This window comes from Primulina huaijiensis, chromosome 18 (genome assembly GCF_012295235.1).
Source record: "Primulina huaijiensis isolate GDHJ02 chromosome 18, ASM1229523v2, whole genome shotgun sequence".
Taxonomy (NCBI): Eukaryota; Viridiplantae; Streptophyta; class Magnoliopsida; order Lamiales; family Gesneriaceae; genus Primulina; species Primulina huaijiensis.
Window position 1 is genome coordinate 19,456,721 of NC_133323.1, and position 17,656 is coordinate 19,474,376.

Sequence of the window (17,656 nt, forward strand, 5' to 3'; positions counted from 1 at the left end):
ACTTTACCATACATCATAAAATCTCATATTTTCATCATAAACATTTTAAAATATCATTTAGCATGCGTTATGATCCCTCGGGACGCTGCCAACCCTTTCCGTATTACCCAGATGTAAAATGACCGTTTTACCCTTAGACTTAAAATTTCTCGATTTTGATTTTTTCTTACTTTTATTGACTTGAGCCTATCCCAAATATTTATTTAAGCTTAAATTTGACTTCTAATATTTTTATTTAACGTAAACTCGAGCTTTTTGATTTAATTAACCCCTGATTTCCTCGAGCCATGGCCGAGCCACCTTGGCCCAGCCCCTGACCAGACCCCCTAGGGACCTTACTGACCACGCCTAGCCTATCTGACCATCCCCTAGCCCATGCAACAGCCCTTTGCGAACATGAACAAGAGCCACGGCCGCCTCCTCGCTTAATTAGGATCCTATCTAGACTAGGACTCTTCCATCTACTAAACCACCGACCTTTTCGCACCCTATCCATCCTTGGACCATGTTCCAACCCCTGCTCGCCAGCCTAAGCCAGCGTCGAACCGCCTGCGAGCGCGTGAAGCCAGCCCTGCGCACGCATGGGAGGAGTCGTTGCCCTATTGGACTCTTCCTCAACTGTTGTCAATGAGTCCTAGTCATGGTAGGACTCTTCCTAACATTAAGCCACGTCCAGGACGACCCCTGCCCAATCCCAGGTCGAGCCGCACACCCTCCTTCCCCTAGCCAAACCCTTACATGCCAAAATTCCATTAAAACCCTAGGACTCTACTCCTCACCATGCACGGCCCCTTCTTGTTCGAGTGTAGCCCTCGTGCTGTCCCTTAAACGATACTTTTCCTAGCCCTTTAACATTTTATATTGGCAGCATCACCGTTGGGAATCATAAAACGACTTATACACGTATAAAAACATCAAAACTTTGAAAATATTCGTCAATACGTTAAGCGACTTTTACTCAATTATTTTTCATGCTAAAATAAACAAAACATGCATAATATGGTTTGAATGATACGTCAAACAAGTTTAGAAACGTGCTTTGGCGTTTTAGAATGCTCGAATATACAATAGTTGGCGTGGGGCGTGAAGAAGGACGAATGAACGACGACGAATCCTTGTTTCTTCTTCTCCAAATTTTTGAAATATGGTGTGTGTTGTGTGTGTGTGATTTCGGCTGAATGGCCTCAAAAAGACCTAGGATTTTTATTTTATAGATTTTAATTTTCATGTTAATGGGCTTAGATTTTGGGTTTTTGAGTTTAGGAGCAATTGAGCCTACTAATATTAGGTAAATTAGGCCCAATAACACCTATTCAATTGAAAAATAAAATTTTATAAAAATTAGTTTTAAAAATAATAATTTTGGTCTTTTGAAAGTCCCTCGTTTGACGAAAATCGGCTTCCCGAATAAAATCGTGCTCGTCTCGTAAAATAATTTGGACTCCACTGTTTTTAGAAAAAATTAATCATATTTGATCATTTTAATAACCCTTGAAATTATTTATTGAAAAAAATATTTTTATCTTTGTCGTCACATGTCTCTTTTCCCCAGCTTATTATCGAATATTCGGATAAAATCCTTCAATTTCATGAAATCATGCACTTTAAACATTTAAGCATGTAAAATATATCATTTAAGCATTTAAAATCAATAAAATAAAATAAAATATGCAATTTAAATCATTTGCATGCATGCGGTTTACGTGCACTGATTTTTCGGACGTTACAACCCGTCACAAATGCTTTAAGTGCTCTGAAACTGGAGCCAACTACTTCAGCGGAGAATACCGTTGAACAGCTAAGCAATGACCTAATGTCATTGTTTGTCAGAAATTTCGGAAGGTTCATGAAGAGGAACTAAGGATCATTCCAAAAGCACTATCATAATAATGAATCTAAGGACGAACTCAATGCTTGTTACAACTGTGGCAAAACTGGTCATTCATAGCTGACTGTTCGAAGCAGAAGAATGATAGCAGAATATCATTTGAAAAGGGAAATAAACCCTTCGAGCACATAAAAAAATCTAAGTATGACAAGAAATCATTCAGAAAGAAGAACGATGCCTTAGTGGTGAAGAAAACAAGTGAAAATGGGTAGAAACCGATAGTGCTGCATCAGAATCTGAGAGCTCGAGTAGTTCTAGTGATGAAGAAGAGGTGAAATGCCTCATGGTCAATGATGCTAAATTGGAATCCAACTATGAGCAGGTATCTGATTTCAGTTCAATTGATTTTATACATGAAGAACTTATTTCAATCCTACATGACATTATAAATGAGTACCGTAAGCTTGCTCTCTCCTTTGAGGAAGCTAAGAGGAAACTAAATTAAAGCAAACTAATCAAAAAGACGATAATACTGAAACTAGTTGTTCAAAATCAGTGATAAGTCGAATCTTAAAAAGGAAATTGTTGAGCTGACATCGGAAAAAGATGAGAACCAGTCTGTGATTCAGCAGTTAAAGTCTGAAAACTCGAAACTAATTGATCTATCCAGGTCTGAAACAAGTCATTAGTTACACTGACTGAGATACAAGGTTAACAAAAATCGGTTGGAGATAAAACTGGTTTAGGCTTTAATGGCCAGAGTAAACCCTCATCAGGCGGTACAAATCCAGAACTAAACATGTGTAAAGGGAAATACATTGACTTTGTTAAATCAGTTATAACACATGAACAACCTGAGCTATGTAAGCCAATTGATAAACCGATAAAAAAGACGAACATACATGGGATTGGATATAGCCCAAAGATTTCAACGGAGATGCGTAACTGTTTCACCTGAACGGTCCAGTTATAGCAAGCATAACTATGTGAATGGCTATTACAATCATTACTATAACTGTAAGCAAGTTCAGAAAAGATATCGGATGAACAATAAGGCTAACAGAGCTTAAACACATATTTTATCAACTGCATACAACACAACTCACACACAAAAGATAGGTAAATCAATTTGGAACACAACGACTGAAAAGTCAGTTCAACTGATCCAAGTCCGGGTTCCTAAAGGCTAATTAGTTCAAGACCCAAATAGATTTGGGTACCAAATTTATTCATTATTTGTGGTTGTAGGTAAGTTGACAAAAGTTTCAGTCTTGTACTTAGACAGTGGATACTCAAGACACATGACTCGAAACGCAGATTTAATATCACAACTGATCAAGTATTCAGGTCCCAAATTCAGTTTTGGAGACACTTCACCAGGTAGGACTGTGGGTAAGGGTAAACTTATCCATGGTAACATTATTATTGATGATATTCTACTTGTTGACAACTTGAAATACAATTTGATTAGTATCAGTAAGTTATGAGTCATAATTATTCAGTTGAGTTTAATAAACATGCTTGCATTGTTAAAAACACAACTGGTGACATCATTTTGATAGGAAATAGATGTGGCAATACATATAATGTTAGTTAGAGTAATCAACCCAATGAACGAGTTTGTTTTGTAGCTTCAAATGAATCTAATAACTGGTTATGGCGTAAGAGGTTGAACCACTTGAACTTCAAAACCATTGTACATCTAAGTAACCACGATCTGATAACTGGTCCGCAAAAAAATGAGTTTTCAAAAGACAAAATAGGTTCATGTTGTTTGTTCGAGAAGAAAGTTAGATCTTCGTTTAAAAACAAAAGAAGCAAATTTTCAGCCCGATGCTTAAAACATTTCAAAAGACTTTTAAATGAGAGGTCAGTTGGGATTGACAGAATAAGATCCGATTGCGGAACTGAATTTGTCAATCATACACTATCTCAGTTTCTTGAAAATTTGGGAATCGGACATTAGTTCTCAACTGCAAGAACACCACGGCAGAGTGGTGTAGCTGAACATAGAAATCGTACTCTTAAGGAGGCAGCTAGAACTATGTGTTGATTCCGGGATTTCTCAAAGATTTTGGGCAGAAGTAGTTAACACAACGTGTTACACTCAGAACAGATCAATTATTAATGAGAATCATTCGAAAACACCTTATGAAATCTGGCATGGAAATAAAAGTATGATTTCATACTTTAAAATATTTGGGTGTAAATGCTTCATTCATAATAACGGTAAAAACCACCTAACTGCTTTTGATGTTCTGATGAGGGTATATTTCTTGGTTATTCTTCATATATTAAAGCTTATGGAATATTTAATAAGCGTACATTTAATATTGAAGAATCAATACATGTTGTTTTTGATGAAACTGTACTAACTGATAAGCCAACTGATCCAGTTGAACTAACCAATTTCTTAACATATATCATTTTGAAGGATGACAGTGAAGATAAATTCATGTTGTTAGAAACTTCCTTCAAACACAAAAATCCGAAGTGGTAGATCAACCAGTTGGACAAGACGCAGTTCCTGATGATCAATTTGTGGAACGACAAGATAATATTCAAACCCAGATTGAAGTCATTCTAATTGGAGCAGAAAAAACTGGTCAATTGCAAACTGAACCAGTTACACTGATCATTTTGACAAATTTAAACTTTAGATGGAGCAAAAATCATCCACATGATTTGGTAATAGATGACTCATTTGATCCAGTAAAAACTAGAAAACAAATGTCCAATTTATTTGTACACTGCTTTTGGATGATTTGGTAATAGGTAACTCATTTGATCTGGTAAAAACTAGAAAACAAATGTCCAATTTATTTGTACACTTTGCTTATATTTCTCAAATAGAAACAAAGAAAACTATTGAAGTTCTAACTGATCCCAGTTGGGAAAATGCTATGTAAGAAGAGTTAAATCAGTTTACTCATAACAATGTTTGGACCTTAGTTCCAAGACTACTTTCAAAATCTATTATAGATACAAAATAGGTGTACAAGAACAAACTGAACAAAAATTGTTCAGTTGTGTGCAACAAAGCGAGGCTAGTTGCACAATGCTATAGGCAAGAAGAAGGAATTGATTACGATGAAATGTGTGTTCCAGTTGATCGACTGAATGCAATCAGAATATTTCTTGCCTACAAATCCTTCAAGAACTTCAAAGTCTATCAAATGGATTTGAAGAGTGTATTCCTCAATGGTCAGTTACAAGAAGAAGTTTACGTAGAACAACCACCAGGTTTCGTAAATCATATATTTCCTGACCATGTTTATCATCTTAACGAAGCTTTATATGATCTCAAACAATCTCCGAGAGCTTGGTATGAGACCTTATCAAAATTTCTATTTTAACATAACTTCATTGTAGAAACAGTTGATAAGACACTGTTCAAATTCAAGAAGAAAGATCATACCCTATTTGTTCAAATTTATGTTGATATTATTTTTGAGTCAACTAGAGCCTTAGCAGTGGAGCTGGATCATAGGGACATTGAGAACGACAGAAAGGGAAAGAGGCCTTACCATGAGCATGGCTCATTAGCCTCAACACCAAAATAAGAGGCCATTTCAAGGACAATTCAATGGCAAGGGACTGAAAGGCCAGAATAAGGCTGCTCAGAAGCCCAATGACTATCTGATGTGCCTGAAGTGCAATTGCCAGCACGAAAGAGCCTGCTTAAGGGGGACATGCAAATGATATAAGTGTGGATCTCCAGGTCATATACTTAAAGATTGCCCACAGTGGAAGCAGCTGACTCAAGAGCGATCTTTGCTATGCATGCCGAGGAGGCAAACCCAAACACTACTCTCCTTACAGGCATTATAATTAATTCAGCACAATATAGTTTATTAGAATTTGGGATGCATGGTTCGAAATTTTTGGATAGTAGCAGGCTGATTTCAAATTTTAAAAAAAAATTATGGATAGTTTTTGAAACTTTTAAACAATTTTGCAATCTTGATTTTGATGTTAACAAAACTTGTTATTTTGTTACTAATGATTTACCTTAGTGTGCAGAAGCTAGGATCAGTTAAGTGTTGTCTAAATTGCAAACTGAAGACCCAACTGATCGCATAAACTGAATCAGACAAACTGATATGTCAAATCAGCAGTTCAACTGATTGTCCAGCTGATAGATGGTTCAGCAGGAGAACCTCAGAAACCTGGCTAGCCGAAGGAGTGTTCAACTGATAAAGAGCCAAGCTGATCAGTTCAACACAAGAGCGAAATCAGTTCAATTGACGAGTCAACTGATTTCAGCCCAACTGAAGATCTTTTCAACTAACTAGTTCGGAGCATCAGTTAGAATCTTTCAGTTGAAAAACAAGACAAACTCATTCAAGTGGATTCAAGTTATGCACAAAGGTATAAAGCAATTGTCCAGTCAAAGGACAATAATGAACGTTGCATCAGAGCATTAAAGAAAAACGTTCTAGAAAGGCAGTCGAAAAGTCGAGACACAAAGTCCAAAAAACAAATTCAAGATGCAACAGATACAATAATTGAGTCTCATTGTACGATCAGTTTCCTGCCTATATAAAGAGAAGATCAGTGGAGACGAAAACATAGAACCAGAGAGAGTGTGGTAAAAAGAAAAGGTCACGCTTTATCAGCTTTCAAGAAGCATTCAGCCTAGATGGACACTTTATTGTATTATCAGCTTAGTTTAGAAGCTCAATTCTCTCATTGTGTGAGAACACTTTTTTGGTGTATTCATTGTTCAGTTCTCACACATGAACACACACCACCACTCAAATACAGTCTTGCATAAAGACGTTAAACTTGTATACGTAGTCTTTGACACATAGACGTTAAAGAAGTGTTGGTTGGAAGGTGTTGTCTTCAGTCTAGACTAGGAGTTCGGTTAGGCAGTAGTCTAAGTCTTAAGCTGGGTGGGTTTGTACAAGTAGTTGTACAAATCAAAGTCTTTTAGTGGATCCTATCCGAGGTGGTAGAAGGGGTGACGTAGGAGCAGTTGAAGTATCCGAAAATCCATAAACATATCTTGTGTACTTAACTGATTAACTGTTGTTTTCAAACTGACTTGATCAATTAGAGCATCCGTCAGTTCAGTTCTTACTATAACTGAACCGATATATGCGACAACTGATCACTTGCTTTTCAGTTATTCAGTTTACATAAGTTAAAATGTTTTCTAATATTAACATCTTTTTTCATGAAGGATTACTTCAAGTTTCTTCCGCTTGGTTTTAAACCAAACTCGATTTAATTCATCGGTGTTAACATTCTTAAAACACGAGCTATTGCAGCTAATTAGAGAATATCGTGTTCCAAGCATCTTCGAAGGTGCTAGCACAAACGATCATTCACTAGTGAATTTAGTATGTGCATGTGAGTCAGTCTAGTCCTTTTAAGAATTGTTGAGTTTAGTGTTATGTTAATATTATCTCAAGGATGATCTTTATAGCGGGAGTAGCCACGAATGCTCTGTTAAATTCCGGGGCTACTCATTCATTTATATCTGATAGTTTTGTGGGTTATTTGGGCATCAATCCACCAGGCTCGACGTAAATTATTCTATGATAGTCCTATCTGGGAAGAATTGTGAGCTTTTAGTATTGTCAAAGACATTGATCTCGAGCTACAGTGCTACACAGCCTATGCCGATCTTATTGTGCTGTCGATGCCATTGTCGAAGAATGGGATGTTAATCGACTTTCAGCGAAGGTCGGTATTGGTTAGACCACTGGGTCTGGAGAAATTTGTATTCGAGTCAGATGGATGTAGAAATATGTCTCGAATGATGTCATGTGTCCGGGCAAGGAATCATATGCATAAGGGATGTCAAACATTCTTAGCAAGCATTACTTTAGCTCCTGATACAATTAGTCAGTCCATATCAGACGTTCGAGTTCTCATAGACTTTCTTGACGTGTTTCTTGACGACGTTGCGGGTATTCCACTTGAGCGTGAGGTGGAGTTTTTTTTTTATTGATATTATGTCAGGTACCGTGCCAATCCCCAAGGTATCGTACACGTTAGCGCCTGGAGAAAGGAAAGAGCTCAAACAGAAGATACATGAGCTACTAGATAAGAAATTCATACGCCCTAGTTGTTCACCTTGGGGCACACCAGTGCTTTTTGTGAAGAAGAAGGACGGAAGCATGCGAAATTTTTTATTGATTACCGCGAGTTGAACAGAGTTATAGTGAAGAACAAGTACCCATTATCGAGGATCAAGGACTTACTCGATCAGTTACAAGGAGTGACTGTGTTCTCCAAAATAGATCTCCACTCTAGGTATCATTAGTTGAAGGTGAAAGACGCAGATGTGCATAAGATAGCTTTCAGAACTCGTTACGGGCATTACGAGTTTTTAGTAATGCCGTTTGGGTTGACAAATGCTCTAGCGATTTTCATGGATCTCACGAATCGAGTATTTCAGCCTTACTTGGATCAGTTTATCATTGTGTTCATAGATGACATCCTCATCTATTCGAAGAGTTAGGAGGAGCATAGCTATCATTTGCGTACAGCGTTGCAGGTATTGAAGAGTGAGTATTGCACGCAAAAACACACACACACCACACACATGCGAAAATTTTAGGGTTTTGGCTCCCTAGCAGCCACCACCACTTCTCCACTCCTACATCCATATTTTGATGAGATTTTCACGAGTTTTTGTCAAGGAAATTGTTTAGCAATCATTCCCCGTTCATCCTCCACGTTCCCTCGCGCCGGTGATCGTTTATTCGAGCGTTTATACACAAAGACATGTTCTAAAACTTGTTTTACGCATAAATCTTGTTATATAATGTTGTTTAATGATATTTATACATGAAAAACTTTTTTATACATGAAAGATTTGAATCAAATCATGAATTTGCATGCTAAAGTTTTTTAGCGCAAGATCCTTCATGTTTTCATGAGTTTTTGATGCGTAGGCTTCGTGTGGATCGTCCAGTCTGTTGCTGATGTGTATGGAGATGTATTACGATGTGTTTAGATGTTGTTTATCAATCCTTGAAGGGTTGGAAGTGGTCTGGTCGCGCAAAGAATAGGCGGAGCATAACAGCCACACCGATACGCGCGAGGGGGCTCTTCTTCGTGCTCGGTTTGTTGGGACATATTCGGGCTAGGCTAGGGCTCGTGGCTAGGATCTGGATATATTTTTGAGTAATCATAGTGGCATCATATATACAACTAAGAAAACACTTTTTCTTAAAGCACAACTCGTACTCTAACCAGATATTTCTTACACTATTAATTAATCAGATCACATATGATATCCACTCCTGTAGGTGAGCGGTGAATCCCCAACTATAGTGCATCAGTTCTTACGTATGTTGAAACTACACCCAACGTTGCCACCTGATGACCCTCGCGAAGTCAGTAAACGATTCAAAGTTCAGCATCAGTACGCAGAGCCTTTATATTGTTCTGAGTCAAAAAACTAATTATGTACAACCATAGCCGCAGACTTATCTACTTGATAAGTGATAACCATTTAGAAAAATCGAGTAAAGATTGTTCTATACAATCATCATATGATCACCTATATGTATGATTGGACATTTCCATTCCCAAACCATGAAACAAGACATTAATATCACAAAAGTTAGTCTCGAGTTCGAGCGACCTTTAACTTATTTTAGGTGGCTAAATCGACTATGAACTAATTTAGAATATACTGTACACGTCTTAATAAATTTCATGATCTGAGTTGTGAGATAGACCTCATGGTACTATTATATATTCAAGAACTTTATCTATACAGCTTATATGCGTATACAGATAAAGTAAATATTATAATTAAATAAAACCGTAAAATATTATTAAAATAAAAATTATTTTAACATAAATTCAATAAAAACTTAAACAACAAGTTGACTTGATAGGTAATACTACTCTAACATGTATTTTGAGTTGCCATTAATTTTATATATGGGTTATATGTAATTTCTTGGGTTATTTAGAAATAATGGCAAATAAAAAGTCAATTAAATCCTTGTTGAAACAAAATTTACAAAAATCCTTCTTTCACACGCTTTTCCTTCTTTTTTTAACTCATTCTTCCCCTCTTCCTGACTCCAGTTATTTGCGATCAGAAATCCCCGCTTCTACTCTTCGCCGTCAGCTCTCGCCATGCAGCACAGCAATTCTACTTCCACCGATCCTTACTACAACAACCAACAGCAGTACTACCCGGAAACCAATAACCCGAACCCGAGTCAGATCGATCCGATTCACCACCCGCCGCCTCCGTACGCGTCAGCGCCACCGTTCTCGACCAGCGGCTACAATCCTCTTCCGCCTTCCTCTGCGGACTACTCAGCCTCTTACAGCCACAGCTCCTCTTCATATCCTCAGTTTTCTCAAAATCCCGATCCTCTCCCCACCGCTCCATCGTATCAACAACTTCAGCCATCTTTATCGTTCCCCCAATTCGAAGCACATGGGACTTATCAACCTCCCTCCCAAGCTCAATCATCGGCGTATTATCCATCTTACGATCAGCCGCCGCCTCCAAATTATGCCTCAAACACTGACCATAGCCCCAGCCAGGCTTCGCCCAATTCAAATTATCCTTTTGTTCAACCCTCTTCGCAATACCCTCAGTTAAATTCCGCTCTTTATGAATCCTCGTATGAAAATACTACCAAACACGATGGTTATCTTGATGGGAATTTAGGAAGGAACAGGTCAGTTGTGGGATCAGAAATAGCGGATATCGGATACAGCACATATGGAAATGACGGTGACTACGGGAGTAACGAGGGAGTGTACGCTTACAAAGGGAGTAGAGAGCCTTATGGAGCTCGGGGCACAGCTCCAAAGTCATCTACTTGGTCTGGTTTTGATGATTTTGGAAGGCCCATAGGGCGTTCTTCTTCTTTGGGGAAGGAGCATCCTGCGGATTCTGGGTTGAAGGTTGTGAGAGCAGTGCCGAAGGCGGATGATCAGCAAGATGCTAAAAGTGGGGTTCAAAAGTTCAGGTTGAAGCTGTTGGCAGAAAGTGTTGGCCAGAGCACAACGGATGTTCTTTGCCAGGTTTGTGCAAAGAACTAAGTACTTTGTGAACGCGTTTAATTTTCACTGTAATACTAAATACGTCTAATTATTTCTGTATTGTATTGTTTCTTATTTAAAATTGTGTGTTTTCACGCATTGAAATAACCTAGATATATCTGGTAACAAATGACTCCATCGACAATCAATATGAATGGAAATCGGCTAACAGTTTAATGTCTTATATGGATGAGTGCTACCTTTTTATATTCTTAAAGTTTTGGGTTTTGCCTAGTTTATTTACATTTGTGTTTGATCACGACGGTGCTGTTTAGGACTTAACTTTTGGTGGTTTATTTATATGCTTAAGCAACTGTTTTGCGATTTGACGGGTTGATTATCATGGAGCCACTTTTATCAAGTTGTAAATTTAGAAGTTAAAAAATATCTGCACATGATTCACTAAATGCTCAACAAAATGGTTTGGATTCGTTAATGTCAAAAGTTTTTTGCAACTGAATTTATCACTTTATTTTCTTTTGCCTTGGTTATGAAATCTATCTAGTTCAAATTGTTGTCACCCCTCTTACCATGCGATAATTAAGTGAGTTAATTTGAAATGGAATGGCATGTCGTGCTAGGCGAGAGTTGTGAAGGTGTGATGTTGTTTGGCTCTTCATTTTCACATCAGAAATTGTGTCGGAAGCCAAATTTGTCAACCTTTTTCTAGCGAGAATATTTCTTGACATAAACATAATTTTTAAGATGTGTACATTTGTGCGTATGGAAAACAGGTAGTCTCCTGTGCTCCTCCATCTCATTGAAATGCAATTTCTTAGTGTGTAGATAGGCATTGTTATGAAAGGCGAGGCGCAGCCAGGCGCACTTGCATAACCCAGGCGCACGACATTAAACAAGCGCGCGCCTGAGGTGCGGCTCGGCCCAGGCGCGCTGCTGCAGAAAGGCGAGCGCCTGTGCGCTTTGGTTTTACACGATGCAATTCACAATTTATAACTCAAGCCCAATAAAATTTAAAGCCCAATAACAAACAAAAGCCCTTTTTAATGTTTAAAAAAGCCCTACAATCTGCATGTGCGTTCTTTTTCTTACCGTTCCTTGAAATTCTTTCTGGAGTAGCGCAGCGGCCTTTCTCTACATCTGAAACTCTCTGGTTCTGTTCGTCTCTCTCTTTTCTAGTGTTTTTCATCTTCTGTGCTAGTTTGCTTCTTCAAAAACTGTGAGTATTTAAGAGTTGGTGGTTTTGTGCCTTGTGGATTACAATCTAGGATTTATTGTATATGGATCAATGATCATCTGTCTGTGCTAGCCCTACAATCTGCATGGCTTTGCTTGATGTCTTACAGTTACTGTTGCTGTGGCCTGTGATTAGGAAAAGAATTCTTGTCTTATACTGTTGTTGCAGTTTACTTTTATTATTAGGATTTAGGATCAAGTATGTTATTATAATCTTGTTGCTTGATTATTATAATCTTGTTTTATTATTAGGATTTAGGATCAAGTCTTTTATTATAATCTTATTATTATAATGTTGTTGCAGTTTACTTTTCCTTAATATATTATAAGCCAAACACATTGCTTGATTTCAATATTGGTTTATTACTTTCATTGCTTCTCGCCTCTCGGGTGATTGGATTAATTAATATATTGCATCAATATATTTATACTTTGTGCTTTATATTTTATAACATCAAATGCGCTTTACTTCGATAAAGCGCAAGGCGCCTTGCGCCCCAAATAACTATGTAGATAGGTATGAATTGGTTTGTTGTATTATATTTTTAAGGCTGTGGTGGCTTTTCTACTTATTTTGATTATTTTCTCTATTTTCCTTGTTTTTGGTGGGAAAATCTTTAATGATATGCTACAATGTAAATGCAGAAAATGAAAAAAATCCAACAAAATTTTATGATTTATGATGTCACTTGGTTATATGCAATGGTAGAATCGAAGTTCCTCTTTTTTATCTGTATTCATGTGCAGCATCAATTAACGTTTTTAGCTTGAAATATTTTTATTTTGAGTGCTTTCAGATTGGCCTGGATGGAATCCGTATGCTGGACCCAAGTACCAATCGGATACTGCGAATATATCTTCTTGACTCGGTATCCAGATGCGAAGTATGTTTTGATTCGGTCTTTTCCTAATGGGGTAGAGTTAATTGGATTGGGAGGAATGTTTGGAGTTTATGAAGTTTACATGGAAAAGTTAAGTGCCTATAGTTTTATCAGCCACCAAAATAACCAACAATTCTCGATTTTATATGAATTGCAATATGGCGTGAAGCTGAAATTTCCAATCTTTAAAATTTACCGAATTTAAACACGGGTAAGTTCTATTTAAACATGTTATTCCCTTTATCTAGAAGATATTTATATGGAGTGTGTAAACTCTTTCTTTGGGTGAATGGGTAGGAATACTGGGAAGGATGATTATTATTCTGGTTAACCTAACAAATCATTCATCAGTTACTGCTTTAATGCGAAATTGGTTTTGCCTACGATTTATCTTCTTACCAAGATGCATTTCAGTTAAACCGCTGGTTTCTTCATATTTAGGCTTTGGATTCATCGACATTTGCCTTCTGGTCAAAAAGCTCCGTCGACATTGAACCGAGGCGTATCAGATTGCAGTCAAATAGTTATATCACCAACACAATTTTGGACACAGTTACTGCTGCCGTTGTACAGGTTTGTGATTGTTTATTTTGTTCAAATGATCATGCTGTTAAACATATGTAGAGAACTATGCAGTGTCTGAAGCATCGATGACTCGTCAATACCATCTTGTGTGGTTGTGGTTTTCGTTTGCATTTTTTTTCTGTCCCACTTGCCACCAGTGAACTGGAACATATGAAAATATTAAGCATGAATACGTTGAATGTATTAAAAAAGTTGTTGAACCAGTAAAATATTTTGTTACTCTTTGAAACTGCAGTTTAAGGAGATGAATGGAAGAAGCCAGCCTTCTGAATCTCCCAAGGTTGCTGTACAGTCAACTGAGAAAAAGAAAGGTTTTGGGGACTTGATGAATTTGATAAAGCCTGTCAATGAAGAAAAAGATCACTGGGTAAATTATTTCTTATTATTTAGTCTTATGAGCCACATAAATTTTTATACCTTTTTTGTTTTTCTATATTAACTATTTATATTGCATTTATTATTTATTAGATCTTCTCGAAACCTAGTTGTGTAGAAACAATGGAAAGAAGTCACATTTTTTGGTTAATCAGTACCGTCAACTGTCACGTGCGTGAGCAATAGATTGGTTCTCGAAAATCGTCAAGATGTCTCTTTATTCTTTTGTGTTTTACTCCTTGCCCATTGTTAATGGAAGTGTTGAGGCCCGATGAAGAGAACATCACGATTTTTGTAACAATTGATTGTACTGAAATTTAAGCTTGCTTTATCGATTGCATCTCAATGAATAGTTATACATGAGTGCGCCTAATCTTTATAAACCGAAAAGATCAGAATCCTTAAAGATAAACCACCTACAAGTTTGAAAAACAAACCACCTAATGGCTGGATAAAAATCCCAAGATAACATCGGAGGATAATATAGTTTTACTAAAAAGAAATTAAACAGATGGAGTGTAGACTTCTTCAACTTCAAGAGACTTCAGTTGCCCTTTGATCGAAAATTGCCATGCCTCATGCGTGACATCCTCTATACGTGACATCTTCTGGGCTTGGCCCATTTGTTGAACTTGGGCTGGTGGCTTGACATTACTCCCGCCTGGAGAAACGTAATCGTCCTCGAACACAAAGGACGGGTATTGGGTCTTGAATTGTGCTGCATCTATCCAAGAAGCATCAGCTGGAGAGCTGCCAGTCCAATGAATCAGAAGTTCTCATTGTCCTTGAATGGTTCTTGAATCCAATACAGTGTGTGGTGAGGGTCCAGTCCTTGTGGTTGGAGGAAGTGGGAGTTCCGATTTGTATCGTGCGCATGACTAGAGTCCATAGTTATAAAAGGCGAGCGTGTGGCTGAGCCACACAGGCAGGCGCACCCGTTGCACTTGGGTTATTGTCCAGGAGCAACACTTTAAACAGGCGCGACTGTACGCTTGCGGCGTACATAATACATATATAATATAAAATAATTTAAGCCCACAAATTTTAAATCCCAATAACAAAGTCCGTCCCTTTTTATTGTTTAAAAAAGCCCTGCAATATGCATGCAAACGTTTCATCTCCCTTGCGGCCTCGCTCAAATTCTTTTTACGTCTGCGCGTCTCTACCTCTAATTCTTTTTGCGTCTGCTTGTCTCTGCTGCTGAACGTTCCAATCTCTGGAGCTTCAGCTTCTGGAGATGATGATGATACAGTTGAGGAGGATGAAAATAAATTTGATGATTTAGATTTTTGAAGTTTTTTCTTAATATACTATGATGACTTTAAGACTTATTAATGAATTTTAAATGATTGGAGCTTGTTTTTAGTTATGATATATGCTACATTATCTATTAATGGATTTGTATTTATATTTTTTTTTATATTTGTGAAAAATATTTAATTTAAATAATATTAATTACTTTATACATGTTGAATTTAAAATTTGTGTCAAATGCACTTTACTTTGATAAAACGTGCGCTTCGCCTCGCGCCTCGCGCTTCAGGCCCCAAGACATCCTAGCCCTAGCGCTCTAGGTCGTCTTGCGCCCGAAAAAACTATGTTGGAGTCCTATTGGTCTTTTTAATTGCATTTTTTATATGGGCAATCACTCAACTCTAAATATTTTATTATCTTTATTAGTCTTTGGACAGTGAAAAATGTAAGGCAATTCCACCAATCCTAGGAGTAAATTTTTATCTTCTGTTTTAAACTTTATGGAAACTTCAGGTTCTAATTTATTTTCTGACTTGATAATAGGTTCCTGACGAAGCAGCACCGAAATGCACAGCTTGTGGGACAGATTTCAATGCTTTTGTGCGGAAGGCATGTCCTGTCGTTTCTTCTATGCACATTTCCTCCATTTCTTTCAATTATTCCGTGTTTGGAATGTGTTATTTAATATTTATGATCATACTTTCTTCCGCATATATAAAATGTGCATCTTTCTTGTGTGTGCATGTATATGATGTTTCATGGGTATATATTTTCTGATTTATGTATAAAACAGTGATTTTGGTCGTACTTTTCAGCATCATTGCAGAAACTGTGGAGATATTTTCTGTGACAAGTGTACTCAAGGTAGAACTGCTCTTACTGCTGATGAGAATGCTCCAGTGGTTAGAGTTTGCGATCAATGCTTGGTATGTGTCAATTATATTCTTCCCATTAGGTCTCCCCAAACCTTGTTTACCATGGATTTATTGACTAGATGTAGAAGTGATTGCTTGGTGAATCCGATGATGCTGTCCAGAAACAGATGCAGTCATTTTATACTTTCAGTTTTGTCAACAAAAAAAAAATCTGCATGTTCCTGCTGCCTTTGACAATGAGCATTTTTGAGATAATGATTCATGGAACTATGACATTAGGATAATTTGAAATTATGCTATTTTTGTAGGCTGAAGTTTCTCAGAGGTTGAGTTATGCAAAGGAAGGTGCTAACAGATCTACTGTTACTCAAGTTCACGATGATCTTGCAAAGAAACTTCAGGTGTCACCTACTTTGACATTCAATGTATCTGTTGATACCCGTAAACATAATATTTGCACACTTGCTCCTCTTGCCGTGCTGCATTGTTTTTTGATCTGTCAAAATATTCTGGATTGATATTGTTTTAATGTGGTTTTATGTTTTGTTCAATCATCATTTGATAACTTTACGTGACGTTATGTGGTAGGACGTTTTCTTGTAGTTGTGAATTATGTTTCCAATGCCCTCATTTGCAACATTTCAACTCGAAATATTCTGTTCTTCCCATTTTAGGAATGTGAGTGCTAACCAAATTGGAGAGTTTCCTTTGTGGGGGTTTCAACATGTTAACTTCTTAATTGTGTTGGCTCAAGTACCAATGCTTGACACAAGTTGCTTTTGTTTGGGGTTTAAGTTTGTACTTATGTTTCATTGTTGTGAAGCTGTTTTTCAATGGTTTTCAATTGGGTTGTTGATTCTTACAGGAGGCGATGGAGAGAAGCTGCAAGGTGTCATCAGGTAAATGTGCTCATCCATCCTTGACAGTATTCTTTTTTCACCATCATCGGAGTTTTAGTGTAATTAAAGTCAACTATCAGGCTCATATAACCAACACCAGGTTTATTGAGCTATTCTGATATGGAGATTTGAGTATCTTGAATTAGTTGGCTTTCATCTTCATATATCTTTGTGTGCTAGCTCGTCGACAATACATAGATTCAAACTGCCACCTCTTTTTTTATTCATTTATTTTCTCTCCAGGCTCCAAGTCAGATGTTTCAGGCAGTCGGATGAAAGAGGTTGCTTGCCCCACTTGTACAGTCCATTTGCAGGTTCAAACAATTCTCATATTGGCGTTGAAATTTATGAAATCGATTTTTTCTTGTCATTTTCACCGGTCCCTGTTTAATTTGGAGCAGGTTCAAGTTCCCAGCTCAGGCTCAGAAACCATAGAGTGTGGAGTCTGCCAGCATCCTTTCTTGGTCAGTGCACATTGATCATAAGTGGCTCGGTTACCCCCACTCTTCAAATCTCTGATTGTTAGTCTCGCTCTCAAATTATGTTGAAGTGTTTTGAGTGTTGTTTTCTATAGTACACTCAACATTAATTTGTTTTTCCCCGTCATGTCGTGTTATATTCTCTTTTGCAGATGCCAGTGATCTGGTTATGCTCATGTGTATATGAATATTCTTGTATATTAACATCCTAAAACCCGTTTGAAATAATAAAATATCCAACTTCAACGAA

General features: G+C 37.4%; 1 protein-coding gene across 1 annotated transcript; it reads left to right on the plus strand.

Annotated features, from left to right (window-relative positions):
* The first annotated feature begins 9,848 nt into the window (after positions 1-9,848).
* Positions 9,849-17,656, plus strand: LOC140964338 (protein FREE1-like). The gene is made up of 10 exons (XM_073424016.1): positions 9,849-10,846; positions 12,856-12,942; positions 13,381-13,512; positions 13,760-13,891; positions 15,697-15,762; positions 15,969-16,079; positions 16,337-16,429; positions 16,894-16,927; positions 17,171-17,241; positions 17,329-17,656. The coding sequence occupies exons 1-10, from the start codon at positions 9,941-9,943 to the stop codon at positions 17,404-17,406; spliced, it is 1,710 nt and encodes a 569-aa protein (XP_073280117.1). The 5' UTR covers positions 9,849-9,940; the 3' UTR covers positions 17,407-17,656.

Excerpts from the sequence above, each read along its gene's own strand:
- LOC140964338 (XM_073424016.1), top strand. The coding sequence starts at position 9,941 with ATGCAGCACAGCAATTCTACTTCCACCGATCCTTACTACAACAACCAA. Across the intron at positions 15,763-15,968 it reads TCAATGCTTTTGTGCGGAAG|CATCATTGCAGAAACTGTGG; the intron begins GCATGTCCTGTC and ends CGTACTTTTCAG. Across the intron at positions 17,242-17,328 it reads CTTGTACAGTCCATTTGCAG|GTTCAAGTTCCCAGCTCAGG; the intron begins GTTCAAACAATT and ends AATTTGGAGCAG.